At 51.8% G+C, this 26756-nt stretch overlaps 2 protein-coding genes across 2 annotated transcripts in view; one reads left to right on the top strand and one right to left on the bottom strand.

Annotated features, from left to right (window-relative positions):
- The window catches only part of ANPEP (alanyl aminopeptidase, membrane), a 28457-nt gene extending 21497 nt beyond the window's left edge, over window positions 1–6960 (top strand). Inside the window, exons 16-21 of the mRNA XM_003921617.4 lie at window positions 2876–2967; window positions 3423–3533; window positions 3659–3826; window positions 4492–4632; window positions 5031–5112; window positions 6432–6960. Coding sequence (XP_003921666.1) covers window positions 2876–2967; window positions 3423–3533; window positions 3659–3826; window positions 4492–4632; window positions 5031–5112; window positions 6432–6584 — 747 coding nt within the window. The 3' untranslated portion in view covers window positions 6585–6960. The remainder of the gene's footprint in view (window positions 1–2875; window positions 2968–3422; window positions 3534–3658; window positions 3827–4491; window positions 4633–5030; window positions 5113–6431) is intronic.
- A 4227-nt stretch (window positions 6961–11187) lies between these two features.
- Window positions 11188–13487, bottom strand: MESP2 (mesoderm posterior bHLH transcription factor 2). Its single transcript, XM_003921618.4, has 2 exons — window positions 12618–13487; window positions 11188–11869 (listed from the first exon to the last, which is right to left on the bottom strand). The coding sequence occupies exons 1-2, from the start codon at window positions 13485–13487 to the stop codon at window positions 11600–11602; spliced, it is 1140 nt and encodes a 379-aa protein (XP_003921667.2). The 3' UTR covers window positions 11188–11599.
- Between the last annotated feature and the right edge of the window lie 13269 nt (window positions 13488–26756).

The raw sequence follows: 26756 nt of genomic DNA, 5'->3' as shown, positions 1-26756 counted from the left end.
CTTGACCTCGTGATCCACCCGCCTCGGCCTCCCAAAGTGCTGGGATTACAGGCTTGAGCCACCGCGCCTGGCCTTTTTTTTTTTTTTTTTTTTTTTGAGACGGAGTTTCGCTCTTGTTACCCAGGCTGGAGTGCAATGGTGCGATCTCGGCTCACCGCAACCTCCGCCTCCTGGGCTCAGGCAATTCTCCTGCCTCAACCTCCTGAGTAGCTGGGATTACAGGCACGAGCCACCATGCCCAGCTAATTTTTTTATGTTTTTAGTAGAGACGGGGTTTCACCATGTTGACCAGGATGGTCTCGATCTCTCGACCTTGTGATCCACCCGCCTCGGCCTCCCAAAGTGCTGGGATTACAGGCTTGAGCCACCGCGCCCGGCTGTATTGCTTCTTTAAACTTTATTCCCCTCCTTTTTTTCTGGTTATCTCTGTGGAGCCCCTATAAATCCTGCTTACTGCTCCTGCTTTTGTCCTCGAGTTTTCTTTTTCTCTTCTGTTTTCCAGCTTGCTGACTTTTTGTTCTGCCCTGGGAGGTTCCCTCAGCTTTGCACACCGCCTCACCTAGAAACTGTTTTCATTTCTTCTGTAATATTGTAAAATTTCCAAGTGCTCTTTCTGATTCGAGCATCCTGTGTAATATCTTCTCATCCCTCTCGGACGATATTTACTACAGGCTTTTCGAAGTTTTCTTTTTTTTCCATTGACTCATTTCCTCTTGAGTTTTGTGTTTGTTTTGGTCTCTTTTCAAGTTGGAGGCTGAGCCACCCCTTTGGATTTGAGAGTGAGACAAACAAAAAGTGATTGGAAGCTCCATGGAAAGGTGGAATGTGCTGTCTTGGGGAGCTCACTGCGAGGTGACTGGGTGGCCAAGTAACTTTTCATTGGGGATCCTCAAAAGTTAGTATCCATGGGTATGTTCTTTCGAGACCATGCAGTGTTTCCAGAGTGTGAACCTCTGTGTTGTGCAATGAGGCTGGCAGCACTTCCTTTCTGGGACACAGGCGGGAAGGGAACAGGGGTGCCGCCCTTCAGTATGGAAACTTCCATCTCTGACCCTCTTTGCAATCCAGCAAAGATTGACCCCACTTTCTGAATCCCCAGTTCAGTCTCTCTCATGGGTGTGGTGAGGGCTGCTGCCCTCTACAAGGAGGGAAGTGGGGACTTGGAGGTGGAATGACTCCTTCTGTTGACTTTGAGTTTATTTTCCTATTTGCAGTCCTCACCTCCCTTCTGTCCCTTCTGACTTGTCCCTTTAATTTTTTTTTTTTTTTTTTTTTTGGATAGTCCTGCTCTGTCACCCAGGCTACAGTGAAATGGCATGATCTCTGCTGACTTCAACCTCCACCTCCTGGGTTCAAGCAATTCTCCTGCCTCAGCCTCCCAAGTAGCTGGGATTACAGGCGTCTGCAACCATGCCTGGATAATTTTTGTATTTTTAGTAGAGACGGTTTTCAACCATGTTGGCCAGGCTGGTCTCGAACTCCTGACCTCAGGTGATCCACCTGCCTCGGCTTCCCAGAGTCCTGGGATTACAGGTGTGAGCCACTGCATGGGGCCTTGTCCCTTTAATTCTGAGTCTTGTCACAGCAAGTTCTCTTTCTTCTGTCTCCCTTTCTGCAGATTCTCAGTTGCAGCTTCTCCCACTCTGCCAAACCTGGCACACCTCCCTTTCTGCGCTTCCCAGCTGCCTACACTGTGCTGACCTTGCATCCGCTGTTGCCTCTCCTATTCTTCGTTATTGGGGGTTTATTCCTTTTACATTTGGATGTGGATCCAGGTGGGAGATCAACCTGCCTTGTTGAACCAGAGTCTACAAAGGATTTCACTAGCGTGGGGTGGGGCTTACACTACAATGCCAGGAAGAAAAAGCCATATGCATAATCTGCTAAGTGAAAAACAACAAAGTGCAGAAAAAAGAAGGTGTAAAAGCACTAATGTGGAAACTATAGTTTTGGTAAGCTCCTGAGTGTGTTTTATTTTCTGCAGATGTTTCTCTGTGTTTTCTAAATTCCCCACAATAAGTCAAGGAATTTTGTTTTGTTTTGTTTTGTTTTTTGAGATGGAGTGTGACTCTGTCACCCAGGCTGGAGTACAGTGGTGTGTTCCCAGCTCACTGTAACCTCCACTCCTGGGTCCAAGCGATTCTCCTGCTTCAGCTTCCTAAGTAGCTGGGATTATAGGCATACAGCACCACACCAGGCTACTTTTTTTTTTTTTTTTTTTTTTTTCATTTTTAATAGAGATGGGGTTTCACCATGTTGCCCAGGCTGGACTTGAATTCCTGGGCCCAGGTGATCCACCCGCCTCAGCCTCCCAATGTGCTGGGATTACAGGAGTGAGCCACCGCACCCGGCAAGTCATGGAATACTTATGATCATGAGGGGAAAACCCAACACATTATATTAAGAAATGGTGAGCATTGAGACCAGCCTGGCCAACATGGTGAAACCCCGTCTTTACTAAAAACACAAAAATTAGCTGGGCATGGCGCATGCCTGTAGTCCCAGCTACTCAGGAGGCTGAGGCAGGAGAATTGCTCGAACCCATGAGGCTGAGGCTGCAGTGAGCTGAGATCACGCCACTGCACTCCAGCCTGGTGACAGAGCGAGGTTCCATCTCAAAAAAAAAAAAAAAAAAAGAAATTGTGACCCTTAGACAGACTATTGGCACTGACTAATGCTATGAGCAGAAAGCACCTTGGCTCGGTTATTTGAACTCTAGACTTCTATGGACCTCTTTGAGCACTGTTCGGCCTCGGGTGAGGCCCTGACCTCTGACCTCCCTGCCAGTGCCTGCCCCCCAACATCAGAAGCTTCGTGGGGCTCCAGACAGGTCAGGCATGAGTCTTTGATGTGATTCATGTTTTCTTTTCCCCAGAACTACCTGAAGAAGCAGGTCACACCCCTCTTCTTTCACTTCAGAAATACCACCAACAACTGGACTGTGATCCCAGAAAACCTGATGGACCAGTGAGTGGGAGCCCTCGTGGGTTTAGAGGTCCTGGGCACCCCAGGGAATCAAGAGCAGTGTTCTCTGCTGCACCTCTCAATGCGGGGCACCAGGCAGGGAGAGATCCCCACCCAGGAGAAGTGAGGCCCTGCCCTGAGGCTCCATGTGTACTGTGGGCCCATCAAGCCTCTACACAAAGGCCAGTACTGAAGCTCTGAGCTCAGCCCACTGGCCTGAGGTTATATGGTTTCCAGGGATTGAAATGGGCTGGAGGCTGTTCCTGCCCTTCTGGGTCCCTGGGCTGCGTTGGGGACCAAGGAATCTCAGGCCCAAGGCACAGAGCAAATATGGGGGGCCCAGAGGGCCAGTTAGGCCACAGAGCCTCAGATGGGGTACCAGCCTGGGGCTGTGTGTCAAGAGGGGAATCTTGGCTGGAGTCAGCCAGGTATGCTAACTGCATGTCACCCCGGTGCAGGTACAGCGAGATTAATGCCATCAGCACCGCCTGCACCAACGGACTTCTGGAGTGCGAGCAGATGGTCTCTGACCTTTTCAAGCAGTGGATGGCGAACACCAGTAATAACCCGTGAGTGTCTCCCTTGTGTCTCCTCTGCCAGCCTTCATTTCTCCCCTAACAGCTCCGTCCTCAGGAGACCCCTGTCCCACCCTCCCCACTGCTGCTCCACACCTGACCTCCCCACCTCACGCCAGGATCCACCCCAACCTGAGGTCCACCGTCTACTGCAATGCCATCGCCCAGGGCGGCGAGGAGGAGTGGAACTTCGCCTGGGAGCAGTTCCGGAGCGCCACGCTGGTCAATGAGGCCGACAAGCTCCGGGCAGCTCTGGCCTGCAGCAACCAGGTGTGGATCCTGAACAGGTGAGGCCTGGGGCAAGGTGGGACTGCCAGAGCCCCTCCCCACCTGGAGAACCAGGCAGGCCTCTGCACTCCTCACCAGATCCTTCTCTCAACCCTCACAGACCTGCTGAGGTGGGGGCAGTCTTTCCAAAGCCACCGGTACAGCCCAGAAGCTTGAATAAGTGATAGAGACGAGCTCCTAGCTGCTGTGGCCTCTTAGTCTTTACCTCACAGCAATTCATGTCCCCCTCTGTCAAACGCTCTGGCATAGCTAGACCTGGGTCCTTCCAAATGTCCAGCTGGGCACCCCCTCAAGCCCTTGGATGAGGGTCCCCAGCCCCCACCGTGGGCTGCATATGCCATCACCTGGACGCAGTAAAGAAGAGCCACCCTGAGTGTCAAAGACAAGAGTGGCCATCTACCTGGTGTCCGGGCTCGGGACCCTGGGACTCTTTCCTTTATTGATTCATTGTCAAATATTTCCATGTCAGGCATGTCTCTGGCTTAGCCAGTGATCCTGTGACCCTGCTTAGGTGACTCAGTTTCCCCTCTACAGAGGGAGGAAGGACCACGTGGGGGTCGCTCAGCTCCCAGCAGGCGGAGGTGACGTGTGGCGTGGGACGGCCCAGGTTCTCTCCTCAGTCACCTGAATTAGCAGTCGCTGACTCAGCATCTGGCCCTCTTAGGTACCTGAGCTACACCCTGAACCCTGACTTAATCCGGAAGCAGGACGCCACCTCCACCATCATCAGCATTGCCAACAATGTCGTTGGGCAAACTCTGGTCTGGGACTTTGTCCAGAGCAACTGGAAGAAGCTCTTTAATGAGTGAGTCTGTGGAGAGGGTGTCAGGCACGGTGAATGCGGAGGCTGGGGCCCAGGGGATGGCCTGTGTGCATGGGACATGCTGGGGACACTGCCCAGGAGTGGACAAAAATCAGCCAAGCCTGGGGGCTGGGGTGGGGGCAGGAATGGAAAGACAAGGTGGGGTTTCCCACTTGGAAGGAAAACATGGCTGGTGGGAGTATTCTCTGGGAGAGGGGAGCTCGGAGCTGGGCGGTCAGGCCTGTTCACGCTGTGACTCCCCTGTGTCCTGGTGTCCTGGAGGGACCTCCCAGAGCATATCGTTTCATCTCTTCCACGATCACAGCTCCCTCCCCAGCAGGTGTGAGGAGCCTCCTTAGTTCCCGGCCCCCCTCACGGTTCACCTGTCTCCCTTCCTGCAGTTACGGTGGTGGCTCGTTCTCCTTCTCCAACCTCATCCAGGGAGTGACGCGACGCTTCTCCACCGAGTATGAGCTGCAGCAGGTAAGAAGCCATATCCCAGCCCCGGGCTCCGCTCTGGCAGCTTCCTTCCCAGGCCAGAGAGGCCCTGCATTCTTCCCCCAGTGTGGGCCTGAGGGAGCATGGGCTCCCACTGCCAGGCCTGCCTCATTTACAGAGGAAGCTGAGTAGCCAGACTTTGGAAATGTTAACAGTTCAATACAAAAAAATCATCTTGGGATTTTTGTATAGGCACAAAAGGAAAGAGTGGTATAATACACCTCCGTGTGCCCATTACCCACGTTCAACAGTGATCAGCATTTTGCCAGTACTCTTTCTGGGCAGTCAATTTTAAAGCAAATCACCGACGTTACATAATTTTACCTCTAAATAATTTAGTCATATGGAAAGTAAAGGCTTTTTTTTTTTTTTTTTTTTTTTGAGACTGAGTCTTGCTCTGTCACCCAGGCTGGAGTGCAGTAGTGCAATCTGGGCGCACTGCATTCTTGCCTTCCGGGTTCAAGAGATTCTCCTGCCTCAGCCTCCCAAGTAGCTGGGATTACCAAGATGGTGCCACTGCACTCCAGCCTGGGCAACAGAGCAAGACCCTGTCTCAAAAAACCAAACCAAACAAAAATGTGGTACAAGCATCACTACTGCCTAATTCCAGAACACTTTTATTACTCTAAAGAGAAACCCGTACTCACTAGCAGTCACTCTTCACCACTAATTTTTCTGTGTATTCTAGTGTATAGGAGTACACCTGATTTTGTATCCTGCAACCTTGCAGAAATCATTAGTTCTAATAGTTTTTTTTTAATGGATTCCTTAAAATTTTATATATGCAAACATGTCATCTACACGTAGTTTTACTTCTTCCTTTCTGGATTCCTTTTATTTCATTCTCTTGGTTAACTGCCTGGCTAGAACCTCCAGTACTGATAACTCTTCTAATTTGTAGCAGTATTTTTTTTTAAATTTATTTATTGAAGCAACTGGATCATTTGTAGTTTAGAAATTTCCATATTTTAGATTTGGCTGCTTGCTTCCATGTGGCATCTGTTTCATTAGCCCCTCTTTACTCTCTTGATGGGATTGATATTATAATTAAATATTAAACATGAAGGCCGGAATCTTTCCTGAGCCAGGTTTTGCCAGGGCCTGTCATTTTGCAACCTCTGTGTTAACAAGGACTTTGCCCGGGAGCAAGGTGGATGTCCTCGTATCCCCAGAACGGGGTATGGTGTGGTTGCCATCTCTGGGGACTGTCATGTGGGAGTGGGAAGCCAGAGACCCGAGAGAGCTCCTCCTCAAGGCTGTGTTGGGACCCAGGCCAGGGCTGAGAATCTTTGTTTTTCTGGCAGTTGGAGCAGTTCAAGAAGAACAACGAGGACACAGGCTTCGGCTCAGGCACCCGGGCGCTGGAGCAGGCCCTGGAGAAGACGAGAGCCAACATCAAGTGGGTGAAGGAGAACAAGGAGGTGGTGCTCCAGTGGTTCACAGGAAACAGCAAATAGTCCCCAGACCTCAAAGCTACCTGGCCCCATGCGTGGGGCTCATGGTGTCCAGCCCATGTTCTCTCTGCCTGTGAGCCAGTCTAGTTGCTGATGACGAGGCTGTCCGAGCACCTCCCAGTCCCTGCCCCTTGTGCCAACCCTGCCCCAGGCCTGGCATGACGCCTGTCGCCCAGGACCCTGGGGCTGATCTCAGGGAAGCCCCGCTCCAGGGCCAGATGAGCAGGAGCTCTTGGTGGACAATGGACGGCCTGGGGAGGCCGCCCTGTACCCCCTCAAACCTTTCCCAAAAGACCCCAAATCGGAGGAATCAACAGGGCAGCAGATCTTTATTTTTTTTTTTTCTAAGAGAAAATGTAAATAAAGGATTTCTAGATGAGTTTTGAGACTCATGACTAAACTAAAGCAGGAGTGGGTCAGCACAGTGGCTGGGGAGGCTGGGTGGAGGGAAGTTGGGACCCCCTGGAGCATGGGAGGGGACATGCGCCCAGCCTGCTGGCCCTGCAGTGGTCCGTGCCAGTGCCTCCATGCCTGCCTGTAGGGCTGCAGGCTCCTTTCCACGCCACAGACTGAGCTAATCGAAGGTTTGCAGGGCTCCTTTAATCCCCGTTCCGATCGATGAAACTAGAGATTTCAGGTGGTGAGAAGTCATCACAGGTGGAGGGTGGGCAGTGTGAACCCAGTGCTCCCACAGTGAGCCGTGAGAAGGGCCCAGCAGAGCACAGAGTGCTCTCCAGGAAGCACCCTCCTCAACAGGAGGCAAGGGCACAGGGTGCTGGCCACGCCCCTCTTCATGCAACACAGGAACACCTCGGACGATGCGGGGACAGGTCAGTGCAGTGAAGGCAGCAAGCGTGCAGTCCCAGACCTGGTGACGCCACTCACTGGCCAACAGCACCAACTGCCTCTTCAGGCGCCGTGGTGGGAGGGTGGAGTGGGGGCGCGGGTACCAATGCATAAAAGGGTTGTTGTCTTTTCTGTTTTGAGACGGAATCTCACTCTGTCACCCAGGCTGGAGCGCAGTGGCTCAATCTCGGCTCACTGCGGCCTCCGCCTCCTGGGTTCAAGTAGTTCTGCCTCAGTCTCCTGAGTAGCTGGGATTACAGGCGCACGCGACCACGCCAGCTAATTTTTGTATTTTTAGTAGAGATGAGGTTTTGCCATGTTTGTCAGGCTGGTCTTGAATTCCTGACCTCGTGATCCACATGGCCTCCCAAAGTGCTGGGATTACAGGCGTGAGCCACCATAGGGTTGTTTAGCTCCTCAGCTGGGCTGAGGAGCACAGAAGCCATGGGGGGCGGGGACAGCTTTGCCAGTCTCATGAAGCGGGGGCTGTGCCCTCCACATCGCCTGGGGCAGAGGGCGGTCAGGGCCAAATCTGAGAAGGCCTGGGACCCTCACCGCTTCACGCAAACATTGGCCCCAGTGGGCATTTCTTGACAAACAGAGGCAGACTGCAGCAGGATCCCCTCAGCCTCTGCCCCACAAGGCCCAGTTGAACATCCAGGGCCGAGGGGAGGGACAGAAGGCGAGAACAGCCAGACAGATAGTTGGGAGTCACCTCCAAAGGACACCTAGGCCAGCTCCGCAGGCTGGAACCCTGGAATCCAGCAGGCCTGGTGTCAGTTTCTTAGAGGACTCACATACCCTGGCCTCGGTCTCATCTGCACCTCAAGGCAGTGTCAGAGCTGTTGGGCTGGCTTGTAGACTGAAGGAGATACATGGATTTAGCACGTGGCCCGACGCGGAAGGGGAGCTGGGTCTTATTATCACCCTTGGCCCTGTCTCCTGGCTCTAGCCCCACCAGCCTCTTCCCCCTTGTGAAAAACAGGCAGGCCTGGGGCCAGGAAGCCCCCATCCCCCACCATCTGCACATCAAAGAGTAGGGCGGGCTAAGGGGGAAGGCCAGCCCCCGGTGTGGGGCGGTGATGGGGTGCTGTCCCTCCACCGGCTGGGAGGCTCCCTGGGCTGTCCCAGATTAAGCTCCACCACCCCTTAGGGCCAGCCCTTCCTGTCGCCAGTGCCCAGCGGCCATGGCTGGCACTTGACCTTCTGTGGACCAGCTGTGGGAGGGGCCAGCCTTACCATCTAGAGTTCCTAATGGGCTCCAGGCTCCCTGGAAGAGAGAGCTGAACTGCCAGGGAGAAGCAGTTATGCAATTATTTCATTTAGTTCTCAATGGTACCGTGAGATAAGGAACAGCTTTATCTCAGCTTTACAGATAAGGAAAGTGCAAGGCAAGGAGAGTAAGTCACATCTCAGCAGAACTGAACTGGAATCAGCTGTCTGGTTTACTGCCTGCACAGAAGTGGAAGTGGGTCTCCATCTGGAGCTGGGGTGGGGTCACTGCCATGCTTGTGCCGTTACTGGAAAGTGGTCTCGTTTGAGACCCCAACAGAGAGACCTTGGACCTCATGCCAGAAAGAATTAGGGGTGCAGGGCACGGTGGCTGACACCTGTAATCCCCAGCACTTTGGAAGTCCAAGGCAGGTGGGTCACGAAGTCAGGAGTTCAAGACTCAGCCTGGCCAAGGTGGTGAAACCCCATCTCTACTAAAAATACAGAAATTAGCCAGGCATGGTGGCAGGTGCCTGTAATACCAGCTACCTGGGAGACTGAGGCAGATAATTGCTTGAACCTGGGAGGCGGAGGTTGCCGTGAGCTGAGATCTCGCTGCTGCACTGCAGCCTGGGTGACAGAGCAAGACTCCAACTCAAAAGAAAAGAAAATAATTTGGGGCAAGTCCTTAAAGTGAAAACAAGTTTATTAAGAAAGAAATAGAAGAACAGTGACTCCACAGGCAGAGCAGCGGCCTGGGCTGCTTATAGTTAGTTCGTGATTACATGCTGAACAACGGGTGGATTATTTGTTTTTGTTTGTTTTGAGACAGAGATTCACTCTGTCACCAGGCTGGAGTGCAGTGGCGAGATCTCAGCTCACTGCAACCTCTGCCTCCCGGGTTCAAGCAATTGTCCTGCCTCAGCCTCCCGAGTAGCTGGGACTACAAGTGCGTGCCACCACATCTGACTAATTTTGTATTTTTAGTAGAGACAGGGTTTCACCATGTTGACCAGGATGGTCTTCATCTCCTGACCTTGTGATCCGTCTGCCTTGGCCTCCCAAAGTGTTGGGGTCACAGGTGCCAGCCACCCGCGCCCAGACTATTCATGAGTTTTTGGAGAAAGAAGTGGGATTTCCCAGAACTGAGGGTTTCTCCCCTTTTTAGGCCATTTAGGGTAACTTCTGGATGCTGTTACATTTGTGAACTGTCATGCACTAGTGCAAGTGTCTTTTAGCAGCTGATGTACTATAATCCATGCATAATGAGCAGTGAGAAGGACCTGAGGTCACTTTTATCACCATCTCGGTTTTGGCAGGTTTTGGCCGGCTTCTTTTATTGCATCCTATTTTATCAGCAAAGTCTTTGTGACCTACATCTTGTGACAACCTTCTGTTTCATCCTGTGACTAAGAATGCCTAACCTCTTAGGAATGCAGCCCAGCAGGTCTCAGCCTCAGTTTACCCAGCCCTTATTTAAGATGGAGTCGCTCTGGTTTGAATGCCTCTGGTGGTGCCACTGCCATGGCAGTGTATGATGCTGGCCCTCACCAGGCTCTGTGGCTGACCCTGGGATGCAGTGAGGGTACACGGAGCCAGAGGAATGCCTGCAGAGCCGTGGGCAAGGTCGAAGAGCAGGAACCAACTAGAACTCTGGTGGGTGATTCCCTGTCCAGTGCTCTTGTCTGCCAGGGAGATGACCCCTGAGCACTCAGGCCCAGCAGCAATGGAAGGTGCTGAGGCTCTGCAAGCATCAGCCCCGGGGGCTTCTTTACCCGGCCTTTCCAGACGGGTATCAGCATGGCTGAGGCAATCTTGCATTGGATTTTTTCCTTTTTTTTTTTTTTTTTTTTTTTTTGTGAGACAGTCTTGCTCTGTCACCCAGTTTGCAGTGACATGATCACGGCTCACTGCAACCTCCACCTCCTAGGCTCAAGCGATTCTTTTGCCTCAGCCTCTTGAGTAGCTGGGATTACAGGTTCTTGCCACCATGCCAGGCTAATTTTTTGTATATTTAGTAGAGACAGGGTTTCACCATATTGCCCTGGCTGGTCTTAAACTCCTGACCTCAAGTGATCCACCCACCTTGGCCTCCCAAAGTGTTGGGATTACAGGCATGAGCCTCTGTGCCTAGCCTCAGTACTCATTTTATTGAGCACTTACTATGTGCCAAGTATTAAAACTCTGAGAGGTAGGGTTTAGTATTGTCTCCACAGTTGAAGAAACTGAAGCTCAGGGAGGTTTCAAAGCTTGCCTGTCAGTCTCACTTGGTTACACGGCAAGTAACTGCTGAGTAGAATGCTCAACTTGGGCTCCGAAGCTGTGTCTCTGCTCTAAGCTTGCCTGGACTTTCTCATCTTTCCAGCTGCGGCTGACAGCCCCTAGGGCCAGCAGGACCCTAAGGATGGAGGAACCACAGCACTTCTAGAAGGTTAGAGGAAGAAGGTACCTCAGCGACCACCCAAGCTAGTTCCTCCTTGAGGAACTGCAAAAACTGAAGCTCAGAGAGAGTGACTTCCCTGATGGACAAAAAACAGACCAAACCAAATTTCTGTTGTGTTTTTTCTTTTTAAGTACAAAAAAATCACAGCATATAGGGCTCAGGCCAATGTCACCAAGAAGCAGAGCATGGGGCATGCCTCCCACACCCATTCTCCCACCTGTCCCAGCCCGGCTGCCTTCGGGGTAAAGGAGACCCCTTTTTAGTGCAGCTCAGCCTGTGCTCTGCAGAGTGCCAGGCATTCTAGGGGTGTCTAGCCGTGGAAGACACTGCCCCCACCCTGACTCCATCCAGGGAAGATGCCCACTATCTATTTCAAACACTGCTTCCCTGCAAGACATCACTTGAAAAAAGGGAGGCTTGGCTAAAGGAAAGTATGAAAAGCCACTGAAGTACGAAACGAGGAGGGAGCCACACTACAGCCCTGATTCCCGGATGGAAAGAGGGAAGCTGAGGCTGTTTAGTAGAAGATGCTGAGGCGGGCCCCCTCCAGATCTTCTTGCCAAAGTTCAGGGCAGCCACTGAACCGCAGGGCTGAGCTCTGGGGAGGGCTCGCTTCACTGAGCTGGAAGGCAGCACCCGGTCCCTGGTCCTCCGAGGTGGGCAGCACCTCTGTACTGTGGCTCCAGCACCCCCAGGGGGTCTGAGGCTGCAGTCTCTGGCAGGATGGGCGGGGCAGGAGAGATGGAGTTCCCAGCGACAGACAGGACTCTGGAGACACAGAGAGACCCTGCAAGAGAGACAAGAGCAGTTGGTTAGGTGGCCAGTCCCTGATGTCCAGAGACCTCGAACCCGGCTGCTTGCCGTGGTGCGGCTGGCAGCGCCTGGACAGCTCTGCCGCGGATGCAGCAAAGCCTCAGGAGATGCGCTGCTAAGGCTGAAGTCCCAGCTCTGAGACTCCCTAGCATCGAGAACGCAGGTAACCTTTTTGTCTCAGTTTTCTCACCTGTAAAATAGGGATGCCGATGATAATACCTGCTTCCTAGGGTCATAACTGGGGCTGAATAATACATGTAAGGTATGTATTATTCAAGAATGATGATGGGCACGTAGAAAGTGTTCAACAGATTTTGGTTAGTATGATTTTTTATGGACCATGAGTCACGCATGAGCCTCATGAATGAATGGAGCTTGAGGAAAACTGAAATCACCAGCTCCAGGCACGTCTACTCAGAAAGTGCAGCCCTTACCCGGGGCTTCCTTCCCCCACTGCACCTTTAATAGCACTTGAGGCGATTTTCCCGTCAGCATGCCCATCCTGCGGGCTCCCCCTTTTTCAAGTAGGCTGTGAAGACTACTTGTGGTGACAGTCGTGTGGTCTTAACTTCCCAGGGTCCCACCTCTTCTCCCAAGGAGCCGGGGGTTCCTTCCATTCTCCCTCCGTTAGGTAAGCCTGGGGTAGACAAGCTGGGATCTAAAAAGAATGAGATTCTCTGCAGCCTGGAGGCTGGGGAGCACAGCGAGGTCCACACACATACCTGGTACACTGCGGCCAGCTCCAGGGTTGCTGGGGGCGTTGTCCAGGGCGCTGGCGGGTTCCGGGGCTCTGGGGACGACTGAGTCCAGGGACAGCTTTGGGGTGGCGTCCAAAGAGAAGCGTTGGAGGTTGTCCCTTGGGACGAATACGGGGGCGACTGTACCTTGGGGCAGTAAGGGGGTGTCGCCCAGGGATTCGCGTCGTGAACCCCGCTCCCCAGGCGTTCGGGCGCCGCTCGGGCTCCGGGGCAGGCGGACGAGGAACCCCAGGACGCCCTGGCGCGGACTACCCGCCCGCGCCCCTGCCCCTGCCCCTGCCCCAGCTCCAACTCCTCCCTCTGCGTCTGCGACTGCACTTGCGCGGGGCCGCCGTCTGGGCACATCGGGCAACCCCGAGGGGATACCGCTTCCCCGCGCTGCAGGCGCCGGCGCTGTAGACTCTCCTCGCTGAGGCCCAGCACGGCCGACAGGTGGCCGATGTAGCGGATGGCCAGACGCAGCGTCTCGATCTTGGTCAGACTCTGGCCGGCGGGCACCACGGACGGCGGCAGGAAGCGGCGCAGCTCGTGCAGGGCGCGGGCCAGCGTGCGCATGCGCAGTTTCTCCCGCTCGCTGGCGCTCTGCCGCTGTCCGCTCGCCGACCCAGAGCGTGCTCGTCGGGGCGTCGTCCGGGCTGCCTCTGCGGCTCGGGAGCCGCGGTCCAGGCCCGCGGGCTGCGGGAGGCCACGGGCGCCGTCGTAGGAGCACGAACCCGAAGAATCCGAGGAGGAGGCTGGAGACGTGGAGTCCGAGTGGCCGGCCCAGCCCCAGCCCTGGGCGAAGATCCAGTGGTCGCGGCTGAGGAGGCTCTGCGGAGGAGGCGTCTGGGCCATGGCGGGGCCACGGGCTCTGGGAGGCTGGGCTGCCCACCTCCAGGCCTGAGCTTTTATCTTGAGCAAAGGTGCGAGGTGGCCCCCCACCAGGTTACAGAGAGGTGTCAAAACCCACAGAGCCCAGGGAAGGTCTGGGCAGGGGGGCCCTGGGAAAGCGGGCCCATTTGCGGAGGTGTGGATTCTCACTCCTCGGGGGCTCTAATGGAGGCCCCGGCAGCCCGGGAAGTATGGGAGGGACAATTCGCATCTGGATGGAGCCTGCTAAGCTTCTCACCACGCTCCCACCACGCCCCCGCCCCGTCCACTGCACAGGGTGAGTGCCCGGGAGCCCACAGTGGCGGGCAGTGCCATGGTCTCTGGGGGCCCCTCATCACCAGCGTCCCGGAGGTCTGTGCCCAGGAACGCCAACGCCTCGGTGCCTACTGTTGTATTAGAGAAGGCACCAGGATGAGCCCGGAGGGCCCTCCCTATGGTGGCTGAGACAGAAGTGCAGGGGGGCCCTTCTGGGGTCCCCAGAACCCAGAGTTTCTGCTTTGTTGAGTGACGCCAAGAAAGGCATGTTACTGTGCATGGTCTGTTTTTACTCTTGAGAAATAGAATAGAGCAGCCGGAGGAAGAGGGGTTGGGGACTGTAGGTGATGACGGTCGGCAAAGGTGGGCCCCCAAGGCAGCCTCTTTATTGGCTGTGACCTTGGTTATTTAGCTCCTCTGATTCTCAGATTCCGTCATTGGTACCAGTAGATACAAGATACCTATGCCTAGGATGGCTGCCGGACGAAGTACAACGATCCTTGTAAAGGACTTAAGTCCTGGCAAGAGAGCTGAAGGTTTGCCATGGTCATTTTATAAAGAAGATACTGGCCGGGCGCGGTGGCTCATGCCTGTAATCCCAGCACTTCGGGAGGCAGAGGCGGGCAGATCGTGAGGTCAGGAGTTCGAGACCAGCCCAACCAACAAACGTGGTGAAACGCCATCTCTAGTAAAAATACAAAAACCAGACGGGTATGGTGGCAGGTGCCTGTAATCCCAGCTGCTCCGGAGGTGGAGGCAGAAGAATCGCTTGAACCTGGGAGGTGGAGGTTGCAGTGAGCCGAGGTTGTGCCACTGCACTCCAGCCTGGGTGACAGAGAGAGAGACTCTGTCTCAAAAAAAAAAAAAAGTACTTACTTTTCTTTTTTTTTTTTTTTAATAGAGAAAGAGGAGAAGGAGAGAGAAAGAAACAGCTAACTCTCACACTGACTGAGAGAATCCAGAAAGATGGAATGCAGGAGAGGAAAGCAGCTTCCACACTGAGTGGGAAGGAATAGAGAGAGATGGAGTTTAGGAGAATAGAGGCTTCCACGAAGGGAGTGTTCGTGGAAGGGGATCCAAACATGGAGTCCCCAAAAGTACTTCTATTTCAAGGCACTAATGGGCATTATTCATTTAAATTCTTATTTATTTATTTATTTTTTGAAACAGACTTGCTTTGTCACACCAGACACCATCTCCGCTCACTGGAACCTCCGCCTCTCAGGTTCAAGCAGTTCTCCTGCCCCAGCCTCCTGAGTAGCTGGGACTACAGGTGTGAACCATCACATCCAGCTAATTTTTGTATTTTTGATAGAGACGAGTTTTCGCCACGTTGGCCAGGCTGGTCTCGAACTCCTGACCTCCAGTGATCCATCTGCCTCAGCCTTCTAAAGTGCTGGGATTACAGGCATGAGCCACTGCACCCAGCTGAATTCATATTTATTTAGCAACCAGTAAATATCGGGCACACGGGGTGAATGAGCAGGTCGTGGTCTCTGCTCCTATGAGATTTCAGTCTTGTGAGAAAGAAAAGTGAACAGGGCATTGTCTAACAGTAGCTGTGTGCCCGTAGGCAGGGTCCTTGACATGTTTGAGCTTGAGCTTCTGCTCAGTAAAACAGGAATAATAAGGATAGTATCCACATGGGACTGTTCTGAGGGATAGTTGAGATGTAAAATTTATAAAGTAAATGGTCTTCTCAGCAATGATTACAATTTAAAGGAGATTGTCAATGTCCTGTGTGATGTTGGGGAAAGGGCTGTGTCCTGAAGCTTAGAGCCAGAAGAAGACCAGGGACCTTAGGGCTCTGGCCACAGAGGTGAAGAGGTTACAGCTGGACTTTGAACCATCCATAGGATTTGAGGAGGGAGAGAGGCAGGTGCAGTGCATTCCAGATGGGAACTGCTTAAGCAAAGACCTGGCCTCGGGACCTTCCAAGATGCTTCAGGAGCAGGGCACTGGAGTGGTGATGTGGAAGGCCAGAGCACACCTGGGCTGGGGCCAGGCTGAGTTGGTTTTATTCCCAAAGCAGTGGGGAGCCATAGGGACTTTTGAGAATTCTGCTCTGATTTTAAAAATCAGTAGGGGCCGGGCACGGTGGCTCACGCCTCCCAGCACTTTGGGAGGCCGAGGTGGGTGGATCACGAAGTCAAGAGATCTAGACCATCCTGGCCAACATGGTGAAACCTTGTCTCTACTAAAAAATTAGCTAGGCATTTGGCACACGCCTGTAGTCCCAGCTACTTGGGAGGCTGAGGCAGAAGAATCGCTTGAACCTGGGAGGCGGAGGTTGCAGTGAGCTGAGACTGTGCCACTGTGCTTCGGCCTGGCAACAGAGCAAGACTCCGTCTCAAAAAAAAAAAAAAAAAAAAAAAAAAAATTCAGTAGCCAATAACTAACTAAAGATCAACAGGACAGTGGTGTTCAAGATGAGATGAACCTGCAGCAGCCTAAAGTAGCAAATGGCCTTGTAATTATTCAGTTATAATTAGTATTTTTTTTTGTAGAGCTGGGTTTTACCCAGGCTGCTCTTGAACTCCTGGGCTCAAGTAATCTGCCCGCTTTGGCCTCCTAGAGTGCTGGGATTACATACATGAGCCACCAGGCCCGGCTGCCTTGTTATATTTTTGTGGCTTATTTTATGTTAATTTATTATTTATCTTAGTTTTGAGACAGGGTCTGTTGCCCAGGTTGTGGTACAGTCTCAGCTCACTACAACCTCTGCCTCCCAGGCTCAAGGAATCCTCTTGCTTCAGACTTCTGAGTGGCTGGGACCACAGGTGCGTGCCACCATGCCTGGCTAGCTTTTGTATTTTTAATAGAGATGGGGTTTTGCCATTTTGGTCAGGCTGGTCTCAAACTCCTGGCCTCAGATGTTCTGGCTGCCTCAGCCTCCCAGAGTGATAGGATTACAGGTGTGAGCCGGGTCTTTCTTTTAGTTTTAGAGACAGGGTCTCTGTTGCCTAGGCTGGAGTGCAGTGATGCGATCATAGCTCACTGTAACCTAAAACTGTGTTGAAGTTACCTCCTGTCTCAGCCTCTCAAGTAGCTGGAACTATGCGTACCACTATGACTGGCTAATCTTTTGTTTCTTTTTTTTTTTTTTTTTGAGAGAGGGTGTGGCTGTTTTCAAAAATTAACTTTTAATTAAACTCTGTAACCGCTACATTTAAAGTCGAGGAATGGAAACATTACAGATAAAGTTGGAATCTGTTTAACCAACCTCATAAACCCCGAAAAGGTAACAGCTGTGGTGTGTGTAGTTCCAGACCTGGCCAGTGAGTTAACAGAAACTTGTATCCTTGGCAAACACACAGTACCCCTCAGGTTATATCATGTACATTGTAAGTGTCCGCTTGTAATTTGTTTTTCTTCTTTTTCTGTCATGTTCCATTCAGTAGCATGTTTCAGAGCATTCCATGTCACGACATATTTTGCTGACTCACCCTTTAGAAAAATAATGGATCAAATTTTTGGTGGTGATAATCCCAGCACTTTGGAAGGCTGAGGTGGGAGGATTGCTTGAGCCCAGGAGTTCAAGACCAGCCTGGGCAACATAGTCAAACCTGGTATCTAAATATATAAATAAATAAATTAGTCAGGCATGGTGGTGTGCACCTGTAGTCCCAGCTACTTGGGAAGCTGAGGCAGAAGTATCCCCTGAGCCCAGGAGTTTGAGGTTGCAGTGAGCTGTGATCACACCACTGTGCCCCAGCCTGGCCACAGCAACACCCTGTCTCAAAAAATAAATAAATAAATAAATAACTGCTTGTGAATACAGATTTAAACTAGATTATGTGCAGAACAAAACCTTGGTTATAGTTGATTTAAATGTTTATCCATTTAATTTTTTTTTTCTTTTGAGATGGAGTTTCACTCTTGTCACCCAGGCTGGAGTGCAGTGGAATGATCTTGGTTCACTGTATCCTCTGCCTCCAGGGTTCCAGGGAATCTCCTGCCTCAGCCTCTAGAGTAGCTGGGTTTACAGTGCCCGCCACCATGCCCGGCTGTTTTTTCGTATTTTTAGTAGAAACAGGGTTTTGTCATGTTGGCCAGGGTGGTCTCAAACTCCTGACCTCAGGTGACCCTCCCACCTTGGCCTCCCATAGTGCTGGGATTACAGGCATGAGGTACCGTGCTGGGCCATTTTTTTTTTTTTTTTTTTTTTTAGGACAGGGTTTTACTCTGTCACCCAGGCTGGAGTGGGGCAGTCACGGCTCCCTGCAGCCTCCATCCCCCAGGCTGAGGTAATCTTTCTACCTTAGCCTCTGGAGTAGCTGGGACTGCAGTCCTGTACCATCATGCTGGCTAAATTTTGTGTTTGTTGTAGAGAAAGGGTTTCACCATGTTGCCTACGCAGGTCTCAAACTCCTGGGCTTAAGCAATCCACCAGCCTCGTCCTCCCATAGCGCTGGGATTACAGGTGTGAGTCACTGTGCACAGCCCATGTAAATAATTTTAACTTTGGAAAAAAGGTAAAATGGCAGGAGGTACAGATAAACCTTCAATGATGAAATTATCTCACGTTTTCTCCTCAGAATTATTTGGAAATATATTGGAGAAAATATGCCTAAGTCACTGCACTAACATGCTGAAGTAACACTTGGCATTGCATATCACTGGGCAAACAACTATTGTTTATCCTAGCTGCTATGAGTAAAGAAGAGAAAGTTTTAATTGGTCCACAACATGAAAAGAAGGTGGGAGAGATTACGAACAGGCTTTCTTTGGAAAGAAGTAGTTAGTAATGGAACACTTCATGGCTTAAAAGGGTTTAAACCAAAATTAAAAAAACAAAAACAAAAAATCTATTTCTTTTTTTTTTTTAAAGACAGGGTTTCACCATGTTGGTCAGGCTGGTCTTGAACTCCCAACCTCAGGTGATCCACCTGCCTTGGACTCCAAAGTGCTTGGATTACAAGTATGAGCCACCACGCCCGGCCACAAAAACTATTTCTTAAGGGGAAATAAGGGACAACTTGTAAAACATTCATGCCTAGACTTTTTGTGTTGAAATAAAGGCACATGTAGTGTAGTACATCATTTATTGGTCCAAGGCCACACAACACTATAAAGCTCTTGACATACTGTCTGTCAGGGAACTTACATTGCCTGCATTCAACCGTTGTAAACAAAATTCAAAGGCTTCAAAGACATGTCTTGATGTAGGTGCTGCATTTCAAATAGAGCAGGTGCTGTTTCTCTTCTTGTTTTTTTCTTTCTTTCTTTCTTTCTTTTTTTTTTTTTTTGAGACAGAGTTTTGCTCTTGTTCCCCAGGCTGGAGTGCAATGGTGTGATCTTAGCCCACTGCAACCTCTGCCTCCCAGGTTCAAGCAATTCTTCTGCCTCAACCTCCCAAGTAGCTGGATTACAGGTGACTGCCACCGTGCCCCACTAATTTTCTGTATTTTTGGTAGAGACTGGGTTTCCCCATGTTGGCCACGCTGGTCTTGAACTCTTGACCTCAGATGATCTGCTTGCCTCGACCTCCCATAGTGCTGGGATTACAGGTGTGAGCCACCATGCCTGGCCTCTATTGGTGTTTCTGACTCAAGCCTTTTTTTGTTTGTTTGTTTGTTTGTTTGTTTTGTTTTGTTTTGAGACAGTGGCTCTGTGTCACCCAGGCTGGAATGCAGTGTTGTGATCTCAGCTGACTGTAACCTCCACCTTCCAGGTTCAAGCGATTCTTGTGCCTCAGTCTTCTGAGTAGCTGGAACTACAGGCGTGTGTCACCACACCTGGCTAATTTTTGTATTTTTAGTAGAGACAGGGTTTCACCATGTTGGCCAGGCTGGTCTTGAACTCCTGACCTCATGCAATCTGTCCACCTCGGCCTCCCAGAGTGCTGGGATTATAGGTGTGACTCATGCCTTTTAACTGCTGTATAATATTCCATAGCATTCATAGCCACTTACTGATGCACCTTTATTGTATTTTTAGTTTTAGCCCAGCAGTACCACCTTGTGCATGAACAGCTAGATATGCATCAGTGGATGGCCTTATGATCTCCAGAAACCTTCTGAATATCTGGAATTATTTTCCCCCAGCCTCCTTAGAACCAGCCTGAGGGGTTTCTTGTGGAGGAATTTGGTGAATAATGGGATTCCACCACAGACACAGCCCTGGGCATGCTGCATACATCCTTTCCTCTCAGAGATTGCCTGGTCTCCTTCTCCTTAGTTTGAGCTAGCCTGGAGCCCAGGCCCTAGTCCGACTGTGGGATGTACAGTGTAAATTCTGGAAGGTAGGGTCCTGGGCCTCTTTGCTGTGGCCACTAGCTCTTGCCTGTGCCCCTCAGCCAGGATCTGGAAGCACAGCGGCTCTCTATCTGCTATCCTCACCCTCGAGGAGGGAAACCCAAGTGCATCCCCGCACTGGCCTCCACTTAGCACAGGAGGCAATGCAGCTTAGTGGTCAGGCGTCAGCTGCAGAGTAAGACAGGCTTGGCTTCTTTTCTTAAATATTTTTAATATAAGTTTTTAAAATTCTTTTTTCTTTCTTTCTTTCTTTCTTTCTTTTTTTTTTTGAGACGGAGTTTTGCTCTTGTTGCCCAGGCTGGAGTGCAATGGTGTGATCTTGGCTCACCACAACCTCCGCCTCCCAGGTTCAAGCAATTCTCCTGCCTCAGCCTCCCAAGTAGCTGGGATTACAGGTATGCACCACCATGCCCAGCTAATTTTTGTAGTTTTTTAGTAGAGACAGGGTTTCACCATGTTGGCCAGGCTGGTCTTGAACTCCTGACCTTGTGATCCGCCTCCCTTGGCTTCCCAAAGTGCTGGGATTACAGGTGTGAGCCACTGAGCTGGGACTGACAGGTCTTGTTTCTTACCAGCTGGGAGAACTTGGGTAACTTAATCTCAAGTTTTCCCATCTATAAGTGGGTGTTCTGATCTCCAGGGTAACTGAAGTAAACTAAGATAATGCATGTGATAACATTTAGCATAGGGTTTACAGCAAATTTGGGAACAGCAGAAGGAAGTGATTAAAGGAATAGGTTGGATTGTGAGTGAGGGAAATGTATCTTCAGCCTCGGCCCCAGAAGAAGTAAGAAGTAAGTGATTCCTTGCTTTTCTGGGAACCACCCCCACACCAGACCAAGCTATCCTGCCCTCCCTACTTCTCCATATCCAGCCTTTCTCTTCTGTTGGGCCCTGGCAGGGGTGCCGTCCAACTTGCCTGCAGCCCTGGGGCCCTTCAGCAGCCACTTCTGGATGAGTATGGGGGCAGGTGTTTACTCTGTGCTGAAACTGGCCCTCCATGCTGAGCAAACAAGCCAGGACTGGATTCTGCCCTACAGCCCCTTCTCGGCATTTCTCCCCTTTGTTTGGCTTCCCTGTTAAAAAGAGGGCCTTGGCTGTGTGCTGTTGGGTAAGGTGATTACATTCTGGGCCTCAGTGTGCTAGGAGTACCAGGTTCACCTTTTCCTTCCTGTGACAGGAATGGTGGCTAGATCAGGGAAACGTGGTCAGAAGAAGTGTGGATTCATGAGTGTGGCAGACACTGCTAGTTGCCCACACAGCCTTTACTTCCCTTTTTCTCTTAGTAATCTTGTGTTGTATATAGTGATACACCCCGCTAAAAAAAAAAAAAAAAAAAAAAAAAAACACTATGTTTCCCAGCTTCCTCTATGAATGACATGGCCAATGAGATGTTAGTGGAAGGAAGTCACTGGCTGGAGCTTCTGGGAGAACTCTATAACGCTGAGAAGTACACTGCTGTGGCTCTGCCCACTTATATTTTCTTCATTATCTGGAAAACATGGTGGCTGGAGTTTCCGCAAATCCATTGTGACTCTGAAGCAATCTCAAAGGCAAAAATTACACACTAAGGATGGTAGGGCAGAGAGAAACCTGTGGCACTGATGAGGATGTGGATGTGCCACACTTGCCATGGACTGTCCACCCCTGAATTTCTTTAATGTGAAAGAAAAACAGGCCAGGTGCCGTGGCTTGTTCTGTAATCCTAGCACTTTGGGAGGCTGAGGCAGGAGGATCGCTTGAGCCCAAGAGTTCAAGACCAGCTTGGGGAACACAGGAAGACCTGTGTCTCTACAAAAACAAAGAAATGAAAAAGCTGGGCATGGTGGCACATGCCTGTGGTCCCAGCTACTCAGGAGGCTGAGACGGGAGGATTGCTTGAGCTCAGGAGGTTGAGGCTGCAATGAAATAAGATCATGCCACTACACTGCAGCGTGGCTGACAGATTAAGACCCTGTCTCAAAAAAACAAAAAAACAAAAAAACAAAAAACAAAAAAGGGAAATAAATCAGCATCTTGTTTAGGTTAGTGTTGTTTTAGGAGGTATGATGAGCAGCCAAACATGGTTCCTATCCACATCATAGGGAGGTTCCCAGGGTTTCCTCACCTCCAAGTGGGGCCATGTGAGCTGGATGACATTTCAGTTAAGTGAATCACAAGAGATCCAGGGCTCCCACTGGGAGGAAGGTCTCTAGTGAGGGGCCACAGGCCTGTTCCCAGCCTTTTTCTGGGCAGTATCATGATGAACGAAGATATGAACTGATCTAATGGGGGCTAAGACCCAAATCCAGAAATGACTTAGGAAATAGCCAGTATCTAAAGAGATCCTTGCAGGCTGAAACAACCCACCAGCCTAATCAGACAGAACCAGCAGGTGCTGTGTACCCTATTCCAAGTTCATATCAGGAGATACTCTGTAAAGTCAGCACATGTGGGAGGGCATGGTGGTCATTGCTTTCAGGGTGTCAGGGGCATAAAAGTAAATGTGATCCAGGCTGCATGCAAACGTTTCAAGAAGCAGGACAGGTGCAGTAGGTTCATGCCTGTCATTCCAGCACCTCAGGAAGCCGAGGCAGGCGGATCACTTGAGGCCAGGAGTTTGAGACCAGCCTGGCCAAGATGGCAAACCCCATCTCTACTGAAAATACAAAAAAATTAGGAATGGTGGTACACACCTGTAGTCCCAGCTGCTCAGGAGGCTGAAGCGGGAGAATCGCTTGAACCTGAGAGGTAGAGAGGTTGCAGTGAGCTGAGATCACACCACTGCATTCCAGCCTGAGCAACTGAGCAAGACTCTTGTCTAAAAAAAAATAAGAAAAAAATCACAAGAAGCAGGGGTAGGGGCAGAGGTCTTTAATCAAGGAGGTGCTGGTTCCTTATTCCCCAGACAGGATGGGCCCTACCTAAAGTAGGTGGTGAGAACTTTTGGGGCGGGGTGGGGGGTGCCATTTATGAGTGATGGGGACAAATCCCAGCTCAGGAAGGGAGGTTGGTGAGAGGGCTTGAAGCCAGGTCACCAGAAAAATAGCTGTTGGACTTGGGGGAATTTAGTACAAAAAGAAAAACGTGAAGATGTGATGGTTGTCTGCAGAGGCACAGGCTCAGGGGAACACGCCAGGGAGAGTCTGAAGAGCTTTCAAAGTCAGAGGCGCTGTCTTATAGGGGAGGGAGTGGCCTGTTGCTGGAGCTAATCAAGAAGAAGTCAGATGATGACACGTTAGGCACAGGCAGGAGCTGGAGCAGATGGCTGCTGCAGCCTCTTCCACGCTCCATAAAACAAGGGGTTGGACTTGATGACCACTGAGGTCATTTCAGAGCTGAGGCTAAGAACTAGGCAGAGGACAGAAGCTGCTGCTTGAGGACTCTGGGCAGTCCCAGGGCAAGGGAGCACGGGGGACCCCTCAGGGTGGCCTGGTCTGGCAGAGCGCAGAGAGACGCCTCCAGATGCTCAGGCTCAGGCCGCCTGAATACCTACTCTTGCCAGTGCCCAAAGCTCAGTGGCTAAAAGCACAAAACTGCCATCATCTTGTGCAGCGCCTGTCTGTATGGCACAGTTAGCTCGACACTAAGTCAGGTGATGCTCATGTGTATTCCTTCTAGACAGCCTGTTTGGCATGGGTCAGCTTGGAGTAGAGGCAGGTGAATGCTTGTGTGTGTGCTTTCTAGATAGACTGTATGGCATGGGTCAGTTTGGGGCTGAGGCAGGAATGCCCGTGTCTATTCCTTCTAGATAGTGAGCCTGTGTGGCAGGGGTTAGCTTGGTGCTGAGGCAGGTGATGCCTGGGTCTGTATTCCTTCTAGACAGCCTACGTGGCATGGTCACCTCGGTGCAGAGGCAGGTAATGCCCGTGTCTGTATTCCTTCTAGACAGTGGGCCTGTGTGCTACGGTGAGCTCAGCGCTGAGGCAGGTAGTGCCTGTGTGTATTCCTTCTAGTGAGGAAACAGACTTCCCTCTCACCACCCCCTTATGGGCCTCCCAGCATTTTCTCCCCAGCCAGCAGTGGGGTGGGGAGGGCAGAGGCCCCAGGTTACCTCTCCAGATGTGCTTATTTGGGCCTGGCCCTGTTACAGGGTGAGAGAGGGCAGTGTTCTTGGTCCAGCCCGCCTTGGTGGCTTAGCACAGGCTCCCACAGCCACCTGGCTGCCCACAGCCCTGCACCAGGAGCTCTGCACCTGCTCTTTCTCCCTGGCAGGCAGTGCAGGGCCCTGGGAGTGAATCCAAGGTCCTGGAGCCAGGTTAAGATGGTTAAGATCTGGCCCCAGCCCCTGGGTCTCCTCTCCCTTCTTCCCTTTGGGTCCCTTCCAGGTCCTAGGGTGTGGGCAGGCTGTGGGAATATAGAAGGGAATGGGGTGGGGAGCGGGCCAGAGGGGGCTGCAGGGCCATGTGGTATTCTCATTACCAACAAGGCAGAGAGGGCCAGCCCAGCCACTGTGGCTGCCTTCACACCTCCTGGCTGCCTGTTGACACAAACACCACCTCCCTCAGGGCAGAAGGTGTTGACTTGGGAACCAGGGTGTGCAGGGGCCTCCAAAACAGCCCGGCAGCAGGCCCCCTCAGAAGCCCCAAAAAGTGCTTCTGGAGTAGGGGGTGGGAGGCTGCAGGTCCCAGCCTCAGGAGTCCCAGGGTAAGGCTAGGGCCCATGTCCCTGGGCTGGGGATAGAAGGCGTGTGGGAGGACTCAGGCCTGGACAGACCCCTTGCTTGGGGAGTCAGCGTCCCCTGGCCCCAGGGGCTGGCACATGGGCATAGCTGTGGAGCCCTGCCAAGCAGAGCACCTCAGTATCACTGGGAGGTCCAGAGACTGACAGCCACTGGGGCAAGGTCATAGAGCAGCCACTGGAACTGGCACTCACCCCAACTGCATGTCCTTTCCACAGATGAGCTGAGTCTGTGCCTGCTCAGCTAGCTCTGCTCCAACTCCGTGCCCTGCAGCCTGCAGCTCTCCCCTGGCTCAGCTCAGGAAACATACCCAGAGAGGTCACATCACTTGCTGAAGGTTCCCGGACTCCAGCCCACTGGCATCTGGCTTTGAGTCAAAGGTCGTGCACAACACCAATGGGAACACTGCCTGCTGGGTCTGAGTCCCCAGGAGGACAAGCTGTTCGCTCGGGAGTGGGAGGAGATGGACCGAAAATTGGGTGCTAAGTCCATTGGTGGCCTGGGTGCAGGGTGCCCATGGAAGGCAGGGAGGTGCTGTCTGCCGGGGCCATCAGAGCAGGTTCCAGGGGGAAGAAAAGGGCCTAAGATTGTGGATTTTCTCCAAGTGATGGTGGATGGGTGTTCCTGGCAGAGGGAAAAGTGTGAGCCCAAGGCTGGAAACGGAATCCCAGGGGGAGTTGGCAGCGCCCAGGGGGCTGGTGTCCCAGGCTGGTGGGGAGAAGCAGGAGATGATGTAGATAAGCAGGTGGGTGGGGGATGGGGTGGGGAGGTCCTGCTGAGTGAGTTCAGACTCAGGGAAGCAATGAGATCCACAGAAGGTTTGAGGAAAGAGAGAGTTTGGAAGGCAAAGATACTGAGGCAGGAAACTTCCAGAGGCTGTGCTTCTCTCAAGGCAAGGGCTGACTGCAGCCCGGCAGGGGCCGGGAGTGGGACCAGCACCACTGGAGGGAATGTGGAGAAGGGGAAGGACTGGCTGCTGTTGGCTGAGGAAGTAGAGGAGGGGCTGTGGGGGCCACAGTCACAGGGAAGCCCAGAAGGCTGAGCTAAGGAGGCCCCAGGACTACCTGGTCCAGTTCCTAGGATAACAAGGCCCATGGAGGCAGCTCAGGCCTAGGGCCATCAGCTCCCCATCTGAGTCTCAGTCTCCTCATCTATGAAGTGGGTGTCCTTGCTGGGAGGATTAGATGTTGGGATTCCACAAGTCCTGCCTGCCTGCCCTGCTTGAGAGGACCACCCAAGGCCCTGCAGCTCTGGAGTGTGAACAAGCTGGATGGGGGGCAGGGGGTCAAAGTGTTCTTCTCTTCCTTCTCTCTTCCCTTCCCTTTCCCCCTTCTTCCCCACTCCTTTACCCCTTCCTCCCCACTTCTCCCTTCCCTTCTCTCTCTCCTCCCGGTTCCTTTCTTTCTTTTTATTGCCATAGCAATGTGTGCTCATTAAAGAAAAGGGAGAGAATATACATATGCAGAAAGAAGGGAATTTAAAAGGCCCCCAGTTCCATCAACCCAGAGAGAAGCACTCTGGCCCGTGTCATTGTGTCCTGGCCTTCTTTTTTTTTTTTTTTTTTTTTTTAGACGGAGTTTCGCTCTTGTTACCCAAGCTGGAGTGCAATGGCGCGATCTCGGCTCACCGCAACCTCCGCCTCCTGGGTTCAGGCAATTCTCCTGCCCCAGCCTCCTGAGTAGCTGGGATTACAGGCATGTGCCACCATGCCCAGCTAATTTTTTGTATTTTTAGTAGAGACGGGGTTTCACCATGTTGACCAGGATGGTCTCGATCTCTCGACCTCGTGATCCACCCGCCTCAGCCTCCCAAAGTGCTGGGATTACAGGCTTGAGCCACCGTGCCCGGCTGTGTCCTGGCCTTCTTTAGGCATCTCTATCAGCACAGGAACATAGAGGTATTGAGAGACAGCAGGTCACTTTCTGGGGTTGTTTTTCTGTGTTTACATGTTTTTTAACAGCTTTTTTGAGATAGAATTATATACTGTACAGTTTGGCTGGGCGTGGTGGCTCATGCCTGTAATCCCAGCACTTTAGGAGGCCAAGGTTTGAGGATCACTTT

This window comes from Saimiri boliviensis, chromosome 5 (genome assembly GCF_048565385.1).
Source record: "Saimiri boliviensis isolate mSaiBol1 chromosome 5, mSaiBol1.pri, whole genome shotgun sequence".
NCBI lineage: Eukaryota > Metazoa > Chordata > Mammalia > Primates > Cebidae > Saimiri > Saimiri boliviensis.
This window is presented reverse-complemented; position numbering and strand designations above follow the sequence as displayed.

Coding starts and splice junctions, on each gene's coding strand:
- MESP2 (XM_003921618.4), bottom strand. CDS start 13,487: ATGGCCCAGACGCCTCCTCCGCAGAGCCTCCTCAGCCGCGACCACTGG. Junction 11,870..12,617: donor AGCTGGCCGCAGTGTACCAG/GTATGTGTGTGG, acceptor TCTCTCTTGCAG/GGTCTCTCTGTGTCTCCAGA.